Consider the following 26,269-nt stretch of genomic DNA (forward strand, 5'->3'; position numbering starts at 1 on the left):
GTGGTCTACAGTCAAAAGGTCAAGGTCATGTGACCGTACGTTGATTTGAACGTAATATATTAGAATTATCCAGGGGACATTTCATCACATCTGGCACAAACATTCACTTACTCAAGGATGAACTGAATATAATTTGGTGGTCCAAGGTCAAAGGACACTAAAGCACATTTTTTGCTATATGAATGCGATATCTCCAGAACGCCTTTACAGAATTCATTTCCATAAACTTTTATTTGAACTTGATTTTCATTTTGGTAGTCAAAGGTCAAAGTTTATGTTCATAGTGGCATCACAAAGTATGTTTATGTTTTTCTTGAACATGATATCTTAAGATCTGCTAGAAGAAAAATGTCTTCAAATTTGGTATCAACGTTTACTTTGACTCAAAGATAAACTGAAGGTCACGAACTTGTGCATGAAGGTCAAAGCTTACAGTCACCTCATGTTTCAGTGAATGTGATATATTAGGACTGCCCAAAAATAATTTAATTACATCTGGCAGAGTTCACTTTGACTCACTGGGTAGAAAAAAGTAATAGTAATAATCCTATTTTTATGCTACTAATGAATTGCATATTTGGCAAAATTTGTTTGTAGTTGTTAAAAGTTTAGACTTCATAACATTGTTTCATTTGTAAAAGTTGTATTCATATCGCAATGAAACAGGAAGTTCCACTAAATTGACTATACATTGTCCAATCTGCGCAAGACATAATCGTAGCACCGCTTTCTAGCAGCAGGATGCACTCCTCAGCAGGATGTTACTTTTAACTCCTTCATTTAACTGTGCAAACAAATATCACAATCCCAAGCCATGTCAGCGAAACCTCCAGCAACTACACCGCAAACACAGCACACCATGACGCACGCGGACTGCGAGGGCCTATCCATCGCTGCTTGCAGTTTAATTATGATACATTTTCAACTTCAGGTTAACATCACTTCACCTGCTTCAGTGTCACTGCAGCGTCTCCTGATCGCTTTGTGTGTTTGCGTGCCACAAATACCACAATAAGGCTTATTAATAAAGTAACTGGCTGAACTTCAACAAGTAGCTACTTGGAGTGAATCAAAATTAGGCTTTTGTAAAAAATATGGTCCATTATACATTTCAAACAGATAAAAAGAATTAAAAGCCAAAACAAGACTAAATAAATTAACCACCTGATTTAAATGAGTAGTAAGTCATATATATATATCTATACAATTTATTTTTTTGTTTTCAGTAAAAAAAAAAATACTTTCTGTGTATGTGTGCATTTTTAGACCTCCAGAGAGTCCCTGAAGATGGAATTGTTAGCAGATGTATGTCTGCTGCCTGGAGAGGACAGAATTATAGGTGAGTGTATCTGTACTGCACAATGTCCACATTGTTTTTACATTTTGAAACCTTGTTGTACTGGAAAAAGATGCAAACATGTCATTTTAATCATGATACAGTGTGACATTCTGATAATTAGTTTACGTATGATTTAGTAACTTAAGTATTCTCAGCCAATAATGTTAGATAAGATGGCTGATATGTCATATGAAAAATAAATATTTTTGTCTTTTTTCAGATAAAGACATCATCTACATCTGTCCATTCCGTGGAGCAGTGAAAGGCAAAGTGTTGATCACCAACTACAGACTCCACTTCAAGAGCTCAGATACTGTAAGTCCCATCAAGCTCATGTAGGGCCAGTCAGTAGCTCATGACTTTGCATACATATCGTAAAAACAAGGAATAGAAAACATTAAACAGATTTTTCATTTCTTTTTATTCAACCCTGGTTAACTATGGCTGTCTTTCTTACCTAAGTAATTAAAAAAAAAAGTTAAATAATTATCCATTAAGGTGCAGCATTTTACTTACTTACATTACACATTACCTGATGTAGGTATAAATGTGTAATATTTTGTCTGTGAGCAAAATCAACATGCTGACTTTGTGTTGTAGGATGTGGTGGTGACGATGGATGTTCCTTTGGGTGCCATAAGTCGGGTGGAGAAAATGGGTGGGGCATCAAGCAGAGGCGAAAACTCCTATGGCCTGGATATCACCTGCAAGGTGTGTGTGTGTGTGTGTGTGTGTGTGTGTGTGTGTGTGTGTGTGTGTGTGTGTGTGTGTGTGTGTGTGTGTGTGTGTGTGTGTGTGTGTGTGTGTGTGTGTGTGTGTGTGTGTGTGTGTGTGTGTGTGGCTAAGTTGACATGTTTTTATGAGCTCTGCATATTGGAGCCATTCTTATCATAAAAGACTCTTATAAGAATCTTGCACAGTTAAAAACACAATAATAAACCTAATTTATATAGCACCTTTCAAATCACATGTACAAGTTGCCTTTTAAGTTCAAAATGAAAAATTGAAGGAAGACAATAGGAAACAAATTTAAATTAGACCACAAATACAAAACAAAAAAGGGTTACAGATGAGAAAAGAGTAAAAACAAGATAAAATGACAAAAAACAAGTTTGTGTTCAGGATATGGAGATCTGTTCTATGAATCAATCAAGTTTTAGTTGTGAGGACCATGTTCACCATATGGTCCAAAGCGACGTAAGTTTACCACTGACATATTGTTTTGACCGCTTGGTGGCTGGATGATGATTTTGTAGCTGAGGGTTTACTTCATTTATACTGCGAGGCATTAGTGTGTGGGTGAACCAGGACAACATGCCTGTTTATTTTTCTTTACTCGTCAACTCCTCTCTCTTCACAACAGAAACCCTTCCGTTAGTGGCCGTTCACAAGAAGAGTCCCAACAGACACACTGCTTATGACAGGAAACACAAACCAACCTTCCACAATAAAGCAACTAAACAAAATAGCTTACAATTTAAATATAAAACAGACATTGTTGCATGAACTCGCATACAGAAGCCTGTCAGTTCTATAAGAGCCTTCAAGGAGATAAGAGATTAAGATGCACTTTATATTTTGTTTCAACTCATTGTGTTTAATAATTGACATTTTGTGCAGAGATATTGTCAGTGCATTTAATTACTAACCCCTATGCCGTTGGGGCGAGTGGGTGAACTTTTTGGATGAACTATCCCTTTAACACTATGGTTTCAAAACGATGACAACAATATAATTCATCACAATATTTTTTGGGACAATATAACGTCCAACTAGGGCTTATGAGAAAAATGTTCACATCAGTTGATATCGATATATATCACCGTATAATTTAAATAACCAGAAAATAACTTTTTTGCACATTTTTGTTGGACAATGTTCTTATGTACAAACGTTTTTTCATATGCACAAAACAGATTTTTACTTGCTCACACAATTATCCTGTGCCACTGCACATTACTTATAACGTTTCACACAAACCACTACAGTGAAAAGGTGTATATAATGTACATACTCAGTATTTCTTTTATTAAATCTTAAAAAATGTATTCCATTGCCTTTTTATATTTCTTTATTCTCTTGTGCTCCACATTCTGACGTGCCTGCTGCTGTAACAACTGAATTTCCTCGATGTGTGGATCAATAAAGTTTTATCTTATCTTAACTTAAATCAGCGCCACTGCACTGAGGCAGATTACTCCGCTGGTCAACAAGTGACTCTGCTCCTCGTTTGTTTTCTAATCACTCACACGTAGAACTGATCTTGGATAAACAGGTGTCGCTTCTTCTGCAACAATGAAGTTAAAACACTACGTTACGTCGTAATCTGTGGGAAAAACCTCTGTCTGCAGGAGTGAGTGTGTCCGTGCTCGTCCCTCTTCACACACAAACTGATATTCACATGGGATATTCACCATCTAGTCCTATATTCTAAAATAGTTATTAATCGATGATGTCGGATCATGATTTCCGATCGTTCCGGTCACTTTAACCCTGATGTCCTGACTGTGCGCGGGGGTTGTGTTGTGTCGCAGGTTAAATCCATAGGCTTAAACATGTGACACATAAACTCTGGAGCGAATCAAACAACACAAAGTAAACATCAGTCCTGTACGTGTTCTTATAAGTTTTGATCAGTGCTGGTGTTTATTGTTAAAGTGTAAAGTGAGCGCAGGTCAGAGGGGGAGTGAGGAGGAAGCAGACTCCTACACAGACTTAGTACAGGACGACCGGACCTTTTTAATGAGCGTCTGTCCTGAAGCAGCGGTGTTATAATTATTCAGCGGTGGAAACCTGCTAAAACCATGAACGTAGCAGAAAACCTGATTATGTTCCGTCACTGCATCGATGCTGAGTCATCCTCCTCTCTGCAGGAGCCCAAACATTACGTGAGCTGCTGCTGCTCCTCCGCTCTATGCTGTGTGCGTCAACCTAACCCAGGGGTCGGCAACCTTCACGATCAAAAGAGCCATTTTGCCCCCTCTTCCCCCAAATAAAATGTGTCTGGATCCGCAAAACATATTTGATAACACAGCTTATAAAGTTTTATATATAGTTATACTATATATATAAAAACTATAGTTTGTTGCATTTATGAAATTATAGAACGACAAAAAAAGAAAACTGTTGACATTTTATTGCTATTTTTACCTGTTACAACAAAGGCAAACACCAAACTCTTATGAAGAGGAGAACAAAATACACTGGCATGTGTAGGCCTACTTTGAAATATATTAAACACAGAACTATGCAGGCCTATTTGAGTCCTCCCCAAAATTGTGGGAAATGTATAAAATAAGAAGTAGCCCACTTTGAAATAAATACAACACATAGCTGCAGCCTAATAGCTTAAAAAGAGTAAACATAAAACATAGGCCAGTTTGTATTCAATTATGTTTTAAGCAGCTTGAAATTCTCTGAGTTTCGCTTCTCTCTTCTCATGCCCCTCTCGCAGCGGACTGCTCACTCACCCCGCCCATCCGTAAAAGATCCTCTCCTTCGCGCATGCGTATTTTATTATCAGGAGCATGGAGAGAGAGAAAGTGAAGAGAAGAGTCCCAGCGAGTTGACGAGAGTTCAGAGACGTTATTGACAGGTTGTTCATATTCTTTGTGAAGAAATGAGGTCATTGACACCGTGTTTTAAGCCTAAATGTCCGCTGAAATCTTTCGACGAGGTGCATTCAGGGACCGTCGGAAATGCTAACATCCGCTGGCTTAGCCTTACTGTGGGCCATATTCCATGACATTTTTTAGAATTTGCTGCGGGCCAATTAGAAATGGACCACGGGCCGTAGTTTGAACACCCCTGTCCTAGAGGATAATAAGATGATGAAAAGTGATTTATAGCTTATGTGGCATTTCAATGTTTTGCTGTGAAACAGAAAGTTGTTATAACATCAGTGTACATTATCCCATCTGCACCAAACTTCACATGTTTGGTGCCTGTGTGTCCTGGCCTGAACACATCTACATGTCAATAGTCATAGTAATAGTAATAGTGCCCCTTACAAAATTTCAACAAAGCAGCCCCGGTGACACATATCACCAACATATGAAAATCGGTATGTAGACACGACTGCTGAAATTCATTTTGTATATAACACTTTGTTACATTATGTATGTAAAACACATTAACCCCTTCATGCAGTTTTTGTCAGAGGTCGTGTGCGTGGCGTGGTGTTGAATTTCAATGTTTTGCCGTGAAATGGGAAGTTGTTGTTACTTTATTATACATCATCCATTCTGTAGATTCCTGGCCTGAACATATCTACATGCCAGTATTCAGTAATAGCCAAAGCACCCCCTACCGGCATCAAGAAATTACATGTTTTATGCTGTGATGTAGTCCTCCTAGCAGGTTGACCACATTCACCTTATAAATCAAGTGTGTTTTCATTTGCCATGGCAATGCACCAAATGTTGATGTTTAGTTGTACGATTGATTACATTTTTGGGAGATGTAACCTAAGTTACATCTCTAAAGATGTAACATTTTTACAAAGTCAAGAAACTCATCACACACGTCGGAAATGACATCCACAACATTTACTTTCGATATGGGTCTTGCATATGGGTGTGGAAAAATGGCTCGATAGCGCCCCTACAAAATTGAAATAATCCCGGCAGCACATTTCACCAACATGTATGAAAATCATTAGGTATATGTACCATGTCCAGGCTTACAAGAAAGTCTCTTAGACCCATACCCTAAACCAAACAGGAAGTCGGTCATTATTAACGTAATGTAAAATTATGGCTTGTTTTTTGCCATTTCAATGCATTGTACTTTAAAGGCCCCATACTTTACACTTTTCTGGGATTTTATTTCAAGTATTGGTACCCATAAAATGATATATCAGTGGTTGTAAGTCGAAAAAACTATTGGAATGTGGATTTCCATGTCCCCTCTTCTGCCTTCTCCTCGAGCTCATCCATTATTAATGAGGCCCTCCTCTGATTGGCTGACTGCACTTTGACTGACATGTTACCAGGCCTACCACCGGTAGTCTGCTCCAGCATGGTAAAACTCCCCAGTAAACACAGATGGCTATGGCTACAGCTGAGAGTAACGTAATTAGGCCCTATTTGTTTGAGCCAGAGTCAGACCCCGAGGCGGATACGGCTGTAGAAGACCAACCACCCAAGTCAGTTACAACAGGATGTTTTGGAATGGTAAGTTACATTGTTGTCATGGTTTTTTCCAGGTTTTAGCTAGACGGTTGTCCAGTGTACGGAGTAACGTCTAGGTTACATTACTGCTGCATGCAGAAATGATTTGCTAATTCATATATTTTCTAATGCTGGGTTTTACAAGCACAGTTCATGTAATGAAACACTTACTTACAATACACTGTATTTGATATTATGCCACTTGATTTATAAGGTTGAATACATAACACGTATTGCATTATTTGTATTATCGTGTCATTACGTAATTAGCGTTTTCCCATTGTTGTCGTAACGTAAACATTACAGTAATTTTACATGCTGTTATTTTGCTGGTAATGTTGCTTTTTCCTCTAATGGTGAACATGTGGTTATCATGCTATGATGCCAATCAAAATATAAGAATGAAAAAATGTGTGCTGCAGAGAGATACACAAGGTAGACTATCAAATAATCTTCAGTCTACAGTCGTAACGTTGTGGTACCAAAGTTGTTATTTTTGTCTGCTCAATAGGTTCCTAGGAGAATGAACCATCTTCAGTTCCCAACAAACTGCATGACAGAGCATCCTGGCCTGAGTGAGAAGGGGACGCATTATGCTACAAACTGTTAATTCTAACCAATGCTGCAAATACCCTTATCTTTCTGATGTTCTCCATTACATTGCATCTATTGCACTTCTGTCTGTCCTGGGAGAGGGATCCCTCACAAGTTGCTCTCTCTGAGGTTTCTACGTTCTTTTTACCCTGTTAAAAGTTGTTTTTGTGTTTTTTCCTTACTCTTGTTGAGGGTTAAGGGCAGATGATGTCACACCTTGTTAAAGCCCTATGAGACAAATTGTGATTTGTGAATATGGGCTATACCAGGGGTTGGCAACCCGCGGCTCCGAAGCCCCTCTGCAGTGGCTCCCTGTACAGTGTTGCGTTCAATGAACGGCGTTCGAATCAGTTTTCATATGATGAACGTTTATGTTCATTTTTTAAATCATCATTGTATCAGGCCATCATGTGAAATACCAGAAGCGAGAGTTTGCGTGTGTGTGTGTGCTCCCAGACAGCGCGAACACACAAAGGCCCCGGGGCTCCGCCCCCCCCCGCACCCACTCACCCGCTCAGAGCGACACACACAGTGAGATAATAGGCTGCAGAAGCTGCAGTTGGTTTGTACCATAGACTGTATATAAAGAGGTTTGTACTGAGCTGGAGTTTCTGTGTCCTCCTCTACTCTGCTCTCACTTTAACTAATAAACTGTCATCACTAGTTATCAGGACCTGATCAGTACATAAAGTCACTTCGTGTTTGTTTGATTCGCTCCAGAGTTTGAGGTTGCATTTTAAAATCATGAAAAATGACTGGTCCACATTTTGTGCTCAGTACAACACGAGACCTGACGCTCACAGTCATGACTCAGTGTTAAAATGAGTGGAGCGACATGCAGACATCTGACACCATCGATTAATAACTAAACACAATATCGTACGTTTGTCACATAAATCATCCCAATAACAAATGGAACAAATGATCATGAAATAGTTCATTTTTGGAATCGTGAACTTAGTTGAAATTTTTTTTAAATAAACTATGAACTAGTTCATTTTCATATGCATGAACTGAATTTTGAACTAGTTCATTTTAAGTGTGAACTAACACAACTCTGAGTATAACTTTATATATAACTTTATAAGCTGTGTTATCAAATATGTTTTGCGGCTCCAGACAAATTCTATTTGGTGGAAGAGGGGGCAAAATGGCTCTTTTGATAGTAAAGGTTGCTGACCCCTGGGCTTCACAAATATAATTTGATTGATTGATTGATTATCCTGATGTTGTGCAGCATGTATCTACACGAGCGGGTTGTAATGTGATGTAAACTGAAATGCCTATTTACAATGAAAATATCAACTGGTTATTAGCAATGTTAACATTTTAGGCCTTTATGTTCTGTAGAAAATTACTTTATTACAGAAAATACACAGTAATCAGAGCAACTTGTAACAATCAGATTTTTGTGGGTAGAAAAGATTCAAGTTTTGCACCAGAAAGAAGGTAAGTGATATGTCTGTGAGGTCCTGAAGTGCAATAACTGTCTTCAAAGACTTTGTCAAACAGGACCTTCATCAGTTCTTTGATGTAACCTGGAACACATTTGTACAGTGCTGTTTCTAGAAAAGTTTCAACATTTTATTTACTTTGTAATAAAAATATATTTTTTTACAATAAAACCATTTTGTGTCTCTTGCCATATGTTGGCCATGTTTTCAGTGGCTTTGCTGTGCAGTTTCTCTTCTTTGCCTTCGGATATTTTATTTTGTAGATCGGTGTGGCAAAACATTTTGCCACCGGGGTCTCCCAACAGCAGCCAGACACAAACCATTTAGGTTTTAATATGAGTTATTGTTGAGAACGGCAAACATAAATTGAACCAGACATAAATTGGCTAGCAATTTCTGCTGGCTATTTGGCAGCTCACATCCTTTTTTCCAGTCTCTCTCCTCTGTGGCAGTTCTCCTGCTGCCTTTTAATCCAGGGAGGTTAATTGGCCAACTAACCTCAGCTGTGCCAATTAGCTCTCCCTGGTTGAGCTGGCGGCGTTCTTCACACCACCTCCACTTACCCCATCATCAAACTCAGGCCAGGATTCCATCCGGCCAGACCTACATGCTTCAACCTGGAAAAACTAAGAAATCGGTGTAAATCCTACAGCATGTATACCGAACTGAGACTGTAAGATAAATGAGAACCACAGTTTCTGTATCCTGTATGATGCATACACTTTTTAACAACAACACACACTCTAAACATGGTGAAAGCACATTTACAGTGTGACATTGGCTGTGATTGTGTGTAAACGTAATGTTAGTGTTGATTTGGATAAGAATAACCAATGTGAGGAACAACAATGTGACTGTACATCAGGGCCGTGCAGAGACCTTTAGAGGGGCACATGGAAAAAGGCTCATATGCCGATATAACTTAAAGCTACAATTTGCTGTTGAGGGGGTTGCTGCTGCCAGAGGGCTGTATTGATCTGAGACTCTAGACATTAAAAGGAACAGAGGAGAGATATTAGCTGATTAACAAGTTATGTGACCACGACAAGATGCAAACACTTCTAAATATTACTGTTGCTGCTGTTGAAATAATATTTTGTCATATTACAAATCTAATCCTGTTCTTAATTCATAATTTTATTCTATTTTTGATGATAATTAAATAAATAAAAAACAAGTATTGATAATTGGGAGGATGAGACAATCACAGTTCAAATCCATTCACTATAAGACTTATAATTTTTTATGGCACACACACACACAGACACAGTGCAGCACCTAAGCCCTCCGCAAACCTGGGAAAACCCCCGTAACTTTCTTAAAACCGGTGGACAGAAGTACAAACGAAAGATTTACAGAAACAAAACGGCCATCATACGTGTTTTCCTCAGGCAGCAGCAGCAGTGGTTGGCAGATGTCGCCTAACGTTACTTGTACAGGCTGCGCAGTGAACACCGATATAAACCACAATCATGCATGTTCTTTGTTCACTGCATTCATGTAGAAATACACCAAATAATGTGCACTCTGATGCAAACCCCATTTACCAGCATTGAAGTTTTTCGTCCCGCTGTCCCAGACGGCGCTGGGCGTCTGCAGTGTAGTGCGGAAGAAGGCACGTCAGGATGAGCTCAGGTCAGGTGAAAACTCATCACGTGACTGACGGCAGCCAGGTCATTTGATATATAGCTAAATTATAATTAATTGTTAAAATTATTTCACAATCCGGCCCATGGTGCTGGAGGTGCAGGAGGTGCAGGTGCCCCCCCTCTGCACGTGCAATTCTCTATGAAGGAAAAACCCTTCATGAATACATTTATGTTTGTGTTTGTGTGTGCTGTTTGGGAATGTGCATTGATGTTGACTTTCTCTGACTTTCTCTTTAGGACATGAGGAACTTGAGGTTTGCCCTGAAGCAGGAGGGCCACAGCAGACGAGATATTTTTGAGCTCCTCTTCAGACATGCCTTTCCCCTCTCACATTGTCTAGTAAGTGTGCCTTTGACTTCTCCCACCATCCACTGACTGATGTCTATTTTGGTCTATCCGGAGAAATTGGACATTGTTTTTGGCTCGGCCAGCAAAAGAAATTCAGATGATACAAATGTAGCTGAAGTTGTACTGTGTATATAGATTGTTAGATCCCAGTACAGGGGTGGCTGTTCCATCTCTACGTTTAAAGGGTCAGAGTCAATAGCCCCAAAAAATATTATTCTAATAAGGTTTCTAAGAATAATCTAGCTGGTGATGCGGAGACTCGCAAAGCTTCTAACTGCCTACATCCTGCCTGCTTCCACTAATGAAGCACCCAACCGAGTAACCCCTCTGTGAGTTGGATACTTCAGTCACACTTGTTAATGGAAGCTTAAAGAGACCTTGTGAGGTCCAAAGGATCTGTTACATTTTATTAACCCTAACCCTATCACCTGTGTTAAACACAAGCTTACACATTAGTTATATGTTGTATCTTGGAGGATATACAAAGTGAATGTCCACAATTTCTCTTTAAATGCAAGTTAAGAAATTTATTTAAGAATAAATACTTATTAACAAGCTCAGTCAGATCAAAATTGAACAAATTTTGATTCGGAATTTGATTAGAAAATAAGATGTAAAATAATAATTGTATCAAATCAATACCTTAGAGAGGTGGGGTTAGACTATGTGGCCTTTGTAATCTATTCCTAGCCTTGGAACTTTTTAAATCCAAGCAGGAGCCTTGACTCCGTACAAAGTCCGGTAATGTAAAGATTCCATGTTCCTTGAGCACAGAGAACTTTGGGTCCAAACAGTTTTGTAAAAATGGTTAATGCTCTATTCTGTCGAACTGCTGAAGATAGTCAAAGTCATCTGTTTCTTGTCGGAAGAAGCTCACAACACACAAAGAAATCCGAGGAAGAACAAACTAAATACAGGAGGATTTTCACAAAATACTCCTGTAAAATACTTAAAGTCTATTTAAATACTTAAATACTTAAAAAAAGTCTATTTAAATACTTAAATAGACTGGGCAACTCATTGTAGTCACCCCCTCCATTCTCTAAAACACAAACGCATGACTGTTGCTCACAGTGATGATCAAAACATGCATACACAATGGAGCCATAAAGTGGACGCCTCCCCTCTTGTGGTCGGGTGTTCTCCTGTCCTCCAGTAAGTAGAACAATGAGTGTCCTCCCTCCACACTCCTGCTAACCTGCGCTTACTTTACACTTTAACAATAAACACCAACACTGAACAGAAATTATTAGGACCTGAGCAGTACTGTTCACTTTGTTAAGTGAACATAAAGTTTACTTTGTGTTTGTTTGATTCGCTCCAGAGTTCACGAGACATGTAAAAACACACACACACACACACACACACACACACACACACACACACACACACACACACACACACACACAATCCTGTTAACTGAGCTGGTAACACATATTTGGTGCCAAATGTTTCATATTTATTCAAGAGCTATTTTGGTAACAGAGCCAAAGATCTATTGTTTGGCTCTATTGATATCTATTGTTTTGGTTGTGTGTGATATATTTTATTATTTTTTATGTATTTAGGATATTTAAACATCCTCAATAATTATTTTAATTGCTCTTTAAAAGGGTGGAGCCTGCTTGCATGATCATGTTATTGCATTATCAGTGATATAAAATGTTTTCAAAATGATGACAATAATATAATTTATCACAATGTTTTCTGGCACAATGTAATGTCCAACAAAATATATTATTGTGACAAGCCTACCTTAATATTTGTATTAATGCGCCAAATTAGAGGTTTCCTTGCACATATCCAAGCAAAATTAGTATTTCACAATAATATATCCTGAATTGATATTGAATCAAATTTTGACCTTGTGAATCGATTTGTGTAATCAGTGACAATACCCAGCCCTAATTATGAAATTACCCATGTATATGGGAACTGTCAAGAAAAGGTTTGATAGGTGTATTAATGCATTTTGGGTGCACCTAAATTATGTGCTAATTCTGCACACCAGTGCAATCAATGCAAAAAATAAGTCTGGAGCCCTGGTGTGATACATGTGTTCACGATAAACAATAATTTTGTATGGCCTTCGAAGGATGGTATGGAAATTTAATTGGCCCTTGATAGAAAAAAGGTTTCCTACCCCTGGGCTATACAATAAAATTAGATTGATTGATTGATGTTCTTCCACTTAAAGTTTAGTTCAGGTATGCACTAGCAGCTAGTAACCTTGTTGTGGTAGAATATGCCTCTGGCCATATGAATGTGAAAATTCACTTGGAAGACCTCATTGCACCAGACTGCAATACAACCCACATATATGGAGTATTCCATGGATGTACTCCACAGTTGATGCTGCCTCTTTCATCCTGTAAATTTGACAGAGTTTCAGTTAGGGTTAGGCCCTCCAGCATAGTGGTGAGTAGATAATGAGTTAATTGGTTATTTGGTCCGGCCTTATGTGCATGGCAGCCCGCATTGCCATGCTCCATGGTGTTTGCAGCACTCCGTCTCGGCTCCAGCCTTCTGGTGTGACTTTGTCTTCTCCAAGTGGTCAGCTCGATAGGTCCTACCCATCCCGTATGCAGAGCTAGCTACCGGGAATCATCAGGCAAATCCTTATATTCATGGGTGTATTCTGGCTCTGCTGGCTCTCTGAAGACCAGTGGCACTTGCATTGTAGACACTGGTGGGCTCACCCCCTGGCCTTGTAAGGGGTCATAAAGCCAAGCCTCAGAGACTGCTTGGCTGAGCAGCTGAGACAGGCGGGAAACTCCAAGTCGGGCAAGAGATACCTCACCTGGGTTGTTTTGTCGGGGTGATTCAAGCAGTTGCAGAGCAGAAGGGATGCATCTTCTGCTTCAAAAACTTAGATTGTTGTCTAAGTTGGCGGTGCGGATGGCTGTTGCCCCATATGTTTGAAAAAATGTTTGGAACGATCAAGTCTTGTAGTGATGGGGACCTGTCTGTTTCTTCAGGAACTCCTACCATTGGATACAGTGGTGGTGCAAATGGTTCCATTCCCCCCTTTTTACCTCCAGTAATGACAGCCAACCCCTTGGGCTTGCTCTCTTCATGATAGGCTCAACGCGACAAAAGTGGTTCAAGATATCTTCTTACCTGCCACCCTTGAGCATGGCCAACTTCCAACAACTGTCGCATCTCATTAGCAGGTTGCAGTGTAAACAGTACACCTGACTTGTCTCATTACAACGCCATCAGTGAGATACTGAGTAAACATCCAGACAGCTTTGTGGTGATTACCACACCAACTTAAAGACTCTGTTCCCCAAATTCAAGCAATATGTATTGGTCTGTAAATGATAAATTGTCTGTATTTATACAGCGCTTTTGTAGTCTTGATGACCACTCAAACGCTTTACAGTTCAGTTTTACATTCACCCATTCACACACGCCTCAAAATGATATCACGATATTTCAAGGAAATTTGCGATAACGAAATGTATGATGATATTTTATTGGGGATTGCAGCTTGCAGGCAGCAGCATTTATTTGTGCAAACAATGAAGGGCATTTTCCATCCTTCATTTTCGTCTTGCAACGTTAGCACCAGGTGCCTGGTTGACCTGTTAGCAGCCAAGATCTGTGTGATGGCCTTTTCTTGTTTTAACAGCCGCTGGATCATCTTTTGTCTTTCTGTGACCAGTTTGTGCTGGGGTAGGCCTTTTTCCACTTGAGCATCCCGGAATGCCCGCTTCCAGCTGTGAGCAACGGCGGCCACAATCTTTTTTCCAACTCACACTGCTCTGTCAATCCTGGGGTCCTTCACACTCCTCTCTGAAGATAAAGAAAGATAGTTAGTCTCTGTCTCTCTTTCTTACACACACACACACATACACACAAACCCTCTCCCTCTCCCTATCTCCCCCTCACACAGACATACTAGGGTGAAAGGAAGAACTTTTTAGCACAGGGGTCTTCAACGTTTTTCTGGCCAAGGACCCCAAACTGATGGAGAGATGGAGCAGGGATCCCCTACTATATACAGTGCCTTGCATAAGTATTCACCCCCCTTGGACTTTTTCCCATTATGTACTGTTACTAACTGGAATTCAAATAGACTTAAATAAACTTTTTCCCGTTTGATCAACAAAACATGCATAGTACTTTGGAGGTGCAAAATAAATTTTATTGTGACACAAACAATAATGAGAACAAAAAAGTTGACATCTGTTGGGTGCATAAGTATTCACCCCTGTGTCAATACTTGGTAGAACCCCTTTCGCTGCAATTACAGCTGCAAGTCTTTTGGGTATGTCTCTACCAGCTTTGCACATCTAGAGATGGAAAGGTTTGTCCATTCTTCTTGGCAAAAAGATGAAGCTCAGTCAGATTGGATGGAGACCGTCTGTGAACCGCAATCTTCAAGTCTTGCCATAGATTCTCTATTGGATTGAGGTCTGGGCTTTGACTGGGCCATTTTAAGACATTAACATTCTTTAATCCAAACCATTCCTTTGTAGCTCTGGCTATATGTTTAGGGTCATTGTCCTGCTGGAAGATGAACCTCCGCCCCAGTCTCAAGTCTTTTGCAGACTGCATCAGATTTTCTTCAAGGATTTCCCTGTATTTGGCTCCATCCATCTTTCCCTCTATTCTGACCAGTTTCCCTGTACCTGCTGAAGAGAAGCATCCCCACAGCATGATGCTACCACCACCATGTTTCACTGTTGGGATGGTGTGCTCAGGGTGATGGGCAGTGTTGGGTTTTCGCCACACATAGCGTTTTGCATTGAGGCCAAAAAGTTCAATTTTGGTCTCATCTGACCAGAGCACCTTCTTCCACATGTTTGCTGTGTCTCCCACATGGCTTCTGGCAAACTCCAAACGGGATTTTTTATGGATCCCTTTCAACAATGGCTTTCTTCTTGCCACTCTTCCATAAAGGCCAGATTTGTGGAGTAGACGACTAATAGTTGTCCTGTGGACAGATTCTCCCACCTCAGCTGTGGATCTCTGCAACTCCTCCAGAGTAACCATGGGCCTCCTGGTTGCTTCTCTGATTAATTTTCTCCTTGTCCGACTCTTCAGTTTGGGTGGACGGCCTCCTCTTGGTAGGTTTGCGGTTGTGCCATATTCTTTCCATTTTCTTATGATGGATTTTATGGTGCTCAGAGAGATGTTCAAAGCTCTGGATATTTTTTTATAACCTAACCCTGCTTCATATTTCTCCACAACTTTATCCCTGACCTGTTTGGTGAGCTCCTTGGTCTTCATGATGCTGTTTGTTCAGTAATGATCTCCAACAAACTCTGAGTCCGTCACAGAACAGGTGTATTTATACTGAGATTAAATTGCAGACAGGTGGACCCTATTTACTAATTATGTGACTTGCAAATGTGACTTGTGAATGCAATTGGTCGCACCAGATCTTTGTTAGGGGTTTCACAGTAAAGGGGGTGAATACATATGCACTCAACCCTTTTCAGATTTTTATTTGTAAATAATTGTGAAATCCATGTAATATTTCCCCCCACTTCCAAATGATGCACTATTTTGTGTTGGTCCATTACATAAACTCACGATGAAATAAATTTTAATCTGTGGTTATACCATGACAAAATGTAGAAAAGTCCAAAGGGGGTGAATACTTATGCAAGGCACTGTATATTGTATAAAATTGTGTTTTATATTAAACTGGGCCTAGTGCCATGTATAAACATAGCTACCCTGTTATTGTGCATTCAATACTAAGCTATTCAAATAATACACAGGTTCATGTAGAAGGGACAGTGAATCCTCAAGTCATATCAGGTCATATCAGCCTCAGGCTGCAGTCTTGACCTGTATTTGTTTTTCAGGTAGGTGAGTGAGGAAAATCCACTTTCGCAAAGATATGTTGTTGCAAAGGGCTGACTGAAAGATAATGTATTCTGCCTCCATTTATCCGTTCGCTACAATATGTTGGATTCGTGTTAATGTGTATTTAAAGACATTTAAATTTGTGGAAAAAAAAAACAACCAAACCAAAAATTTGCGACCCCCCTGCAGTACCTCCGCGGACCCCTTGTTGAAGACCTCTGTTTTAGCAGATCAGATTGACATAAAGCTATAGTATCTAACAAACACATTTTAAAGATATTTTTATCACAGATTCCTCCCACAGTGGTGGCTGCACTTTCCATCATCAGGTTTAAAACAGGTTGAATCAACAATGTATTATTTATGATAGTCTAATCTGTGCAATAGACAAATGAAAGCACATTAATAACACTCATACACATTTTACAAAAAGGAAAGGGACATTTTTATTGACTAAAGGCAGGAATTATTGCCCATGGCAATATGACCCATGACAATAATTGTTTTGGGACTGCCTGTTATTATGAATAGGCATGGAAGTGGGGGTTATAATAGAGAGGATTGTTATTTTTGATGGCGGGGGAGAAGCAGAGCGAAGGTGTGATCTAATTAGCATATGCATTGCAGTGAAACCCCTGGCGAGAACTTAACTCACTTCACCATTGGATGAAACCACAGACCTTTGAAACGAAAAGTCACCCGTGATTGGCTGGTAGATCTGTTGCTATTGGTCACCCTGGGCCATTATAATACACACTTGAGTAAACCCCTCCCACACAATAATGATAATAATTAATACAGTTATTATTACTAATAATTAATTAATTAATATTAATTATTAGTAAGCCTATATCAAAAGCACTGCAGTTACTGAAGACTATACATACATTCATGTGATGCTTGATGTTATATGTTGTACATAATGTAGAGAAAGAAAAAAACATTTACAAGGTACATGTTGAGTCAAGGCTTTATTTACATTCAGCACAAATAGTGTAAAAACACAACTTGCTAATTCACCGTAAGAAGATCCACAGTAAAAAACACAATAACTACACAGTTACTTACATACAATGGGGTCATTTTCCACCCTGCAAATCCGGACTTGCAGCTACAGCTTCTACCAAATGTGCAGTGACACCTTCGTTGTGAGGGGGGCTCAGGCTGTGAGAACACATAAACAGATAAAGTAACATAGAGAATGTTTTAATACAGCACAGTGCGTCTGTTTTTTAATCGTACCCCTGCTCCAGTTCGTGGCCCCTGCCGTTTGCCTCAGAGGTGTGAAGACGACGGACAATTTCCTATAAAATACAACAGGACAAAAAAGTCACTTTAATGAAAAAACTTAAGAACAAACTCTTAAGTTTAAGCAGTTCGTACATATTTCAACGTACACTAGTTCTGCTCAAGCACTCATTGCTGTCTTCTTCTCTTACCAGATTTCTCGCTAATCCCACAGTTGTTTACATGCTATTCAGATCTGCGAGTTACTTAGCTTAGCTCTTACCACAATTTTGTGATTGTGCGCCCGTCTTTTCAGCTTTGACTCCTCCACACTGGGCCGGCAGCTTTGTGTTCCAACACAGTCATCCTCTCCTCCAGGGAAAACAGTGTGGTGTTGACTTCAGCCAGTTTTTTACACCGAAAAAAGTCATTCATTGACCCACTCTGAACAACAGCCAGGAGTTTCTTGTTTGCGGTAGACAGACGCTTCATTCATAAGGCTGTGATTCGATGAGCCCTCTAACGTGATGACGTTCACGACTGACGTGGCATCTTCAGGAATGGATGTATTCACGCACAGTGTGCTGACGTTTCAGAGGAAACCCTTCAGACACATCCTTAAGTTGGCTATGGCGGTTATGGCAGTTTTAAAATTGTACTTTACATTTAAATAGAATGAGTATGTGACAGAGGACCAGTTTATTCTTTCTGGTGTTAAGTTAATGTACTTACATGATTCTTGCTGTTCTGGGTTTGTACCCTAGTTGAATGCACTTATTGTAAGTCGCTTTGGATAAAAGCGTCAGGTAATTGAAATGTAATGCAAAATGGTGTTTTTCATTTGAACGTTTTTTATTGGAATACTGGGAAAGTTTAATAACAACAGGACAATTGAAGTCTAAATTCTGAGGCAATTTCAACAGAGTCAACAGCCCAGTTTGCCAGTAATTTGGGAGGACAAATGTTTGGGACTTTGACACGCGATGACACAGCTGATATGCTTTATGTGAAGCACAGTGTTTTGGTGTCAGCAGAAAGACTTGCAATGTTATTAATGTATCATCAGATGTACCCTGAAAATTGTATCACTGATTACACTCATTATTGCATACTTACTTGTATAAGGCAAATCTATTCAAACTACACAATCGGCCCACCTGGGTATTGTGGAATTGTGTGCCATTGTCTGTCCTCAGTTCCTTAGGCACTCCCAAATCACTGCAGACTTGCTCCAGGATGGTCACTACACTATTACCAGAAATCCAAAGTGGATAATGCATGGCCTATGCCTTATATACGGCCTGCACCACTGGCTCATTAGGGACTACCCTTCCCTTGACCATTTTATCCCACTTTTTGACCACAAAGACAAATATTCTCTGCTGCACTTCGATCCACTTTGTCAATCCCTTGCTAGTGTGCTCTTTCTTTAGCGTGTTCCTTCTGGTGCCCCACGTCAATAATAAGCCATAATTTGGCTACTTTATTCCACAAGTCCTGATGGGCTACCATTTTTCCTTTGGTACCCCCAAAGCCATTTTCAATCCAAATGTCCAGTTCTTCTTTGAGAGCCTGAAAGCTGTAAAACTGTATGGGATCACTCTTGCTCTCTTGCTTTTGCGCTTGTCCAGCTCAAGCAGTCCTGTCATCACAGCGGTAACTTCACCTGCTTAGGCACTTCCAGGAGCTTTTCCCTTCTGCAGAGAACATTCAGTTCCGTTCTGCTTGAGAATAAAGACCCAGTAGGTCGTATTGTCTTGTCTCTTTTTATTCCATTGGTATACCCTTCTTTAGGAACTGATGAAGTTGGCTTTGGGTGATGCCTTTAATTCCCTAGCCTTGTACTAGATCTTTCAGGGCACTGCAGCACTCCAGGACATCCAGCTCTTTGTCCTCAAGCAGATACTTCTTCTCCACTGTGGACAATGTATAGATCCACATAGCTACAATACCCTCTCCTTCACCATAGCGTTATCTTGATCACAACTGACCTCTGTTGGTCAGGCTTCTTGGTATTGAGCATACAGTTGCCTTGATGGCCTTCAAATCAGTTGCAGTCCAAACCCAGTCTTTGTTAGAATCCTCTTTCTTCTTAAGTCATGCATACAGTGGCTTGACGTATTTCTGATTGCTTTTTACATGGTCTCTAGCATAGTTACACAGTCCTGAGAGTTTCTGCAGTTCGTTCTTAGACATCGGCAGTTCTGTTCTGTTCCAGCTTCTCCTTGTAACCATCCGAGAGTCCCAGATCAGTTAAGACCTACAATCCCAAATTCTGTATGCATGTGTTTATGTATAAATATATGTGTGTAATTGTATGTATTTATGTACATATATGTGTACGGGCTACCTTTATGGTAAATGGTCTTTATTTATATAGAAATTTTCTTGGTCTTGATGACCATTCAATGCACTTTACATTACAGTTGTGCTATTCATTCACACTCACACATTCATACAGTGCATCTATGTGCAGCAATTTCTCGATCACACATCACTTACACGCTGCCGGCACAACAGCCATCAGAGGCAATTTTGGGTTCAGTGACTTGCCCATGGACACTTTGGCACACTGAATGAGACAAATAAATCCTTTTCATGAATAAAATAAATTGAATTAACAAATGTTCGGGGAAAAACAAACAGGACGTTGCTAATGCTATTGTTCTTAAAACATGGATCCAAGTTTTATCCATTGCTCCTCGTTTATGATTCACATAAATTGTGCAGAGGTGGGTGTGAACTTATTTTGCTTTCTGAATGGGAGCATGCAAGAAGAAGTTTGAGAACCACTGGTGTTTGAGTATGAACCTCTTAAATCTAGCCAGTAGGCAAATTGATAAAAGGCTGCCACTGGTCTGATGTGTGTGTTTGTAGTCAGGGGCACTGTGCTGCTGCTGCTGACATAATAACACTGTCGTCTGTCAATGAAAGTCTTCTTCTCTCCCCTGCATCCAGCATGTGTTTGCATATGTGACTCAAGAGAAGTATGAGGAGAATGGCTGGAATGTCTACAAACCCATAGAAGAGTTTAGACGCCAGGTAAGGAGGACAAGTACAGTGTAAGGACATTGATTCCGGCACTTGTTTCTACTGTGCATCATTTTGTAATCAGTGGGTTGTGTTGTGTAAAAATATCTATGTCTAATGATGATCTTGTCTTTTCTTGTAGGGTTTACCTAATAACAAGTGGCGTATTACATTCATTAATAAGAACTATGAGCTGTGCGACACCTACCCTACTGTACTGACAGTACCCTTTAAAAGTAAAGAGGAGGACCTCAGAAGAGTTGCAGTGTTCAGATCAAGAGGACGCATACCGGTGAGCATAAGACCCACAGCCGTCTTGGAGCACATCGCTTTCATCTGACAATGAAGCCTCTGGGAGCAACGACGAAATTTTAGGTCCTCTGGTGTAGAGTAGATGTGAAACGGTGTGAACATTTTGTATCTTGATTATGATGACCAAAATTATTATGATTATCAGTATTGTCAGTGTAATTGTAAAAATGTGCTTAAAACATTTTATTAGAAATAAGATAAAAAAAGCACCATATAACACTATATCAAATGTGCAACATTAACATTGAAGGACGGCTTTAGTTTGCTTAAGTGTATTCAGAATAGAAGGATAATGCTGAAGACAGCAAATTACACAGCATTCTTTTCCTAAGTTCAGTTCTCCCTGACAGCAAAGTAGTCTTATCTGACTCAAGATTTGAGACGAATGAACTTAAAAGGATAGTTCACAGAAAAATTTAAATTCACTCATTATCTACTCACCACTATGCCGATGGAGGGTAGGGTGAAGTGTTGTGAGCAAATCCAATCCAATATAATTGAGGTAACTGGTGACTCCTTCTTCAAAAACTTAACATGCCTCCATACTGCTTGTGTGGTGTCATCCAAGTGTCCGTGAGCCCCGACATTCGAATTTGGCTCGAAATGGCTGCATTTACACTGTGTATTAAGCCTTAAAGGCCGCTTCTGGAAGTAGCGATGCTGGTGGACCTAGCAATGCTAGCGCGTGCCCCCGAGCGAGAGCTTGTGTGCAGTGTGTGCAAATAGGAACTCTGAGGAGGATATCAGAGGACATTTAGGTAAATAAAAAAAATAATAATTAAACTGTTTCAAGTCGAAATTGAATGTCGGGGCTTACGGATACTTGGATGACACCAGACGAGCAGTATGAAGGCATGTTATGTTTTTTTCTGTTTTTTGGCATTTGAAAAATGGATTAGCAGTTACTTCAATTGCATTGGATTTGACTGTCCCAAAGTGCTTTGTGGACTCAAACGCTTCACCCACCCCTCCATCGGTTGAGTGGTGAGTAAATGAGTGAATTTTCATTTTTCTGTGAACTTTCGCTTTAAGACAAATAATGATGTTTCATAGTCACAGTCACATCCAACAGAATAAATTGGTTTTAAAAATCTACAGTACTATTGTCTGCAAAGAAACCATAGAAAAAAATACTTTATTTTTCTGTGCACTCATTTAATTCCAGCTCAGTGTGAGTCTGTACTGCATTCACTGTTGAGTTTCTCTCTGCTCTGTGTGTGTGGAGGTAGGAGTGACACACACACAGCTGAGCAGAGGAGGCAGGTCAACAACTCGTTGCCTTAAATGCAGTTGTCGACCCCAAACACCTGAGAGTTAGGACAAAATATCAGCTTCTCTGCTGGTACTGGTCCCCCCTCCCTTTCCCTGATCCACCGACCCCTCTAAAGCACACTGACTTTGTTCGTTTCAACAATTTCAAAATCTGTAGCCCTGACACTGTCTTAAATGATAAGAGACAAACTGGTGCAGAAGTCAAATTGTTTGTAGCAGCAATCCTAATCTCTGACTGTTGCACTGAAAACCATTAAAAGTTATCTGACAGCGACACCATTCCCTACAGTAACGAGTCACATCTGCAAATGTTTCATCTGTCTTTGTGCCTCAGGTTCTATCATGGATCCACAGGGAGAACCAGGCAGTGATTGTCCGTTGCAGTCAGCCTCTGGTTGGCATGTCTGGTAAAAGGAACAAAGATGACGAGCGCTATCTGGACCTGATCAGGGAGGCAAACGACACTGCCAAGCTCACTATATATGACGCCAGGCCTAACGTCAACGCTGTGGCCAACAAGGTGTGAAGGGAAAGGGAGTGCTGTCAGGGGTCAGGGCTGGTTTGACGGACGCAGGAGGGTGTATAGCAGGTTACCATCTCATGAGCATTACCTGTCAGCATCAGTCAATCTGAAATAGTAGAAAGCACCACATGATGTCAGCTCTGTAATGTCACTATGAAATGTTAACCCTTGAGGAAGCTTCTACTTTAAGCATGCATCATATTTCATATTTCTGATGAGATGGTTTCCTTTTCGAAAAGGTTACAATCAGGGCTGTGATTCAGGATAATTTCCATTATCGATTAATCGGCGTAAAATCCTATCAATCAGTCAGGTGAGAGAAAATCATCAAATTATCATATTAGAGATGCTGAAGACAAAGTATGGGTACAATGTACCGAAACAAATTTATATGCCTCTGCGCCATCGACAGCCAATGTTTTTGGTTTGTCTATCAGTCCGTCCTTCCCATTATCCTGAATGTGATATCACAAGAATGCTTTGACTTTAAATCTGGTACAAATATTTACTTGCACTAAAGGATGAACTATGTGGATTTTGGTGGTCGGAGGTCTCAAGGTCAAGGTCACAGTGACCTTACATCCCTGTGAATGTGATATATTAGGACTGCCCATAGGAAATGTAATTATATAGTACAATTCACTTAGACTCAATGATAAACTGATTAGATTTTTGGCCTTTTTGAATGTGACAGCTCAACACTGCTTGAGGGAATTTCATAAAACTTTTGATCAGCTGGCAGTTGTGATCAGTTTATTTTTCAGTGGTCAAAGTGACCTAATATGAATCTGGAAAAGAAAGTATGTAGAAATATGTACACGAAAAGTGCACTGGTTGGGGGAGGTATACAACCGCAGTGCGGTAATTTTAGTTCCCTCGTTTTCCACATTCAAAGGCCAACAAGAAAAGGAGGAATGTCGTTTGAGCAACTGTAATAAAAAAAAATTGTAATGCCATTGTTTTCGCTACAGGCAGTTAGGGCTGGGTATTGCCTACAACCTCACGATACGATACGTATCACGATACAGAGGCCAAGATACGATACGTATCACGATACACGTTGCTTTTGAATAATGACCATGTCCTGCACAGAATTTACTACAACAGCTGTTCTTTATTATTCCATATAACAACAAAGGCAAAGCCTTAAGGACCGCACTACTCAAAACACTTAAAATTCTGGCCATCAAAGATCTTAAAAGTAAAATAAAATAATTATCTTTCTAATCCCGATTAAAAAAAAAAGTCGATGCACAAAAAGGATCTGTCGCTCACGTATCTCTTCCCAAGATCCCCGGATACGGTGTTTTTAATGTCCCTCGTAAGTGCCGAGTCTGTTGCTTGGACATGAGCGCAGTTCGACAGCTGGGCATGCAGCGGTGCTATAACAGACAGCGTAGGGGTCTTTTCTTCTGACATTACGAGTGTTGCAACTTTTAGCGGCTTCAGGGCTTTAGCCTCATCTTCAGCACAGGCCAGGTCCGCTTCAGTTAAGGTCCACAACTCCTTGGCATTCTTCCACACCTCAGAGGAGAGTAATGCTGTGCAAATTGCGGGCTGCTGCTCTAAGAAGCGCTCCAACATATCACAGGCGCTGTTCCATCTCGTAGCTGCATCTGTCATGAGCTTGTGCTCGGGGAGATTAAGTAGCTTCTGCTTTTCATTCAGGGAATGGCTTGCAATTGTGCTTTTCCTAAAAAAAGTGTCGCGGCTGGCACCGATGTTTGCTGGGTGGGAAGGCCCATAGGTGCTGCTTGCAGCGCTAGTTATATTTGGGTTTGATGCAAGTCTCCCCATCTTGCGTGCCGAAGTGTCCTTTGGCAAGATAGTGAACTAAATTGCCCCTGACTGGCTGTTCCATCAGTGTGTGATCATTGTGTGATAGAGAAAATGCACATAGATGCACTTTATGAATGTGTGTGTGAATGGCAAAACTGTAATGTAAAGCACTTTGAGTGGTCATCAAGACTAGAAAAGTCCTTTATAAATACAGACCATTTTTAACATTTGTTTTTGGAATTCACAGGCCACTGGAGGAGGCTATGAGGGTGATGAGTACCAAAACGCAGAGCTCATCTTCTTAGACATCCAGAATATCCATGTCATGAGGGAATCCCTGAAGAAACTCAAAGACATTGTCTACCCAAATGTTGAGGAATCACATTGGCTATCCAGTCTAGAGTCTACACACTGGCTAGAACATGTTAAGGTAAGAAAGAGTTTGTATACGCATAAAAACAGTTTTACCTTTATGGGTTTGAATTGCGCATTTTCAAAAAGTGTAAATGCTTGTCTAAATTCAGTCTGTTTGTGTAGCTGGTGTTGTCAGGAGCCATCCAAGTAGCAGACAAGGTTTCCAGTGGAAACTCAGTGGTGGTTCACTGTAGTGATGGCTGGGATAGAACTGCCCAGCTCACCTCGTTGGCCATGCTGATGCTGGACAGTCACTACCGCACACTCAGAGGATTTCAGGTCAGTGGCTGAAGAGACTAGACTATAAAAGGAAACAACTCAAACATATAAGGAAAGCTAAATTCACACCCGTTGTGAGCAAATCTTTAGTGCACCTTTGCAGTGGTCTTACTGCGCTTAAACTTTAGTGAAACTAATGGACAGAGTTAAATTACAATCAACGTGGTACAATTAACATTTTTATGATGTTTTAGGTGCTGATTGAGAAGGAATGGATCAGCTTTGGGCACAAATTCGCCTCAGTAAGTCATTTTCTTTTTTTGGGGGGGGGGGGTGTGCAAGCTGTGAAGGGGGGACAGATAGAGATTTGGGGAATACATGCAGCACGGCCGCTATGGTTAAGGCATAGCCTCGATGGGGCGGCATCTCTACCAGGTGAGTTATACGCCGCCCCCAGTAAGTAACAGTTATACGACTAATCTCCAGAACTATCTACTTCAGCTTTGTGTCTTTCTATTAACATCCGTGTGTGTGCGTGTGCGTGTGTGTGTGTGTAGAGGACAGGTCACGGTGACAAGAACCATGCAGATCAGGACAGATCGCCCATCTTTGTTCAGTTCATTGACTGTGTATGGCAGATGACTAAACAGGTACAGTATGTTTGAATCATCAAGCTGAACTGATAGTAAAATATTATACCATAGACTTTCAAATCACTTGAGTGAGTAGGTGTTGGGTGCACAGACTGTGCAGAATGTACAGCAGCAGCTCAATATGCAGTATTGCTGTTGAAGTGGAAAGTAGATCAGAGGGTGGTGTGATTTAATCCTCTTGGTCAGTCACATTCATAGGACAAAGCAAAATTTGACCCAAGGTTCACGTCTTTGTTACATCGTTTACATCGCTCCGGTTAGTTTTGGCTTCACATAATTATTTAGGGAGTGCGCTAAAGAATTTTGTATAACATGCGTACGTCCTGTTGTCATCAGCTATGTGATCTGTTTCTACCTATACTCGACATTGATTGGTTTGCAGACGGGCATGTCTGACGTTGGTGTATTGACATTTCTATGGGTTGTAGTTTTTTCGTTTGAATGGAGAAAATGTATTAGTTA

The 26,269-nt window shown here is 40.3% G+C and overlaps 1 protein-coding gene across 3 annotated transcripts in view; it reads left to right on the forward strand.

Moving 5' to 3' along the window:
* Positions 1–26,269, forward strand: part of mtm1 (myotubularin 1) — a 52,723-nt gene that overhangs the window by 13,710 nt on the left and 12,744 nt on the right. For all 3 annotated transcript variants that reach the window (XR_004694704.1, XM_035148809.2, XM_035148810.2), the window contains 11 exons: positions 1,267–1,339; positions 1,560–1,654; positions 1,940–2,050; positions 10,445–10,546; positions 20,564–20,647; positions 20,778–20,927; positions 22,554–22,739; positions 24,769–24,951; positions 25,059–25,214; positions 25,409–25,456; positions 25,712–25,804. Coding sequence is in view for 2 of the 3 variants with exons in the window: in XM_035148809.2 (XP_035004700.1) it covers positions 1,267–1,339; positions 1,560–1,654; positions 1,940–2,050; positions 10,445–10,546; positions 20,564–20,647; positions 20,778–20,927; positions 22,554–22,739; positions 24,769–24,951; positions 25,059–25,214; positions 25,409–25,456; positions 25,712–25,804 (1,281 nt within the window). In the remaining variant the exon portion in view is untranslated. The remainder of the gene's footprint in view (positions 1–1,266; positions 1,340–1,559; positions 1,655–1,939; positions 2,051–10,444; positions 10,547–20,563; positions 20,648–20,777; positions 20,928–22,553; positions 22,740–24,768; positions 24,952–25,058; positions 25,215–25,408; positions 25,457–25,711; positions 25,805–26,269) is intronic.

Source organism: Hippoglossus stenolepis, chromosome 23, assembly GCF_022539355.2.
Source record: "Hippoglossus stenolepis isolate QCI-W04-F060 chromosome 23, HSTE1.2, whole genome shotgun sequence".
Taxonomy (NCBI): Eukaryota; Metazoa; Chordata; class Actinopteri; order Pleuronectiformes; family Pleuronectidae; genus Hippoglossus; species Hippoglossus stenolepis.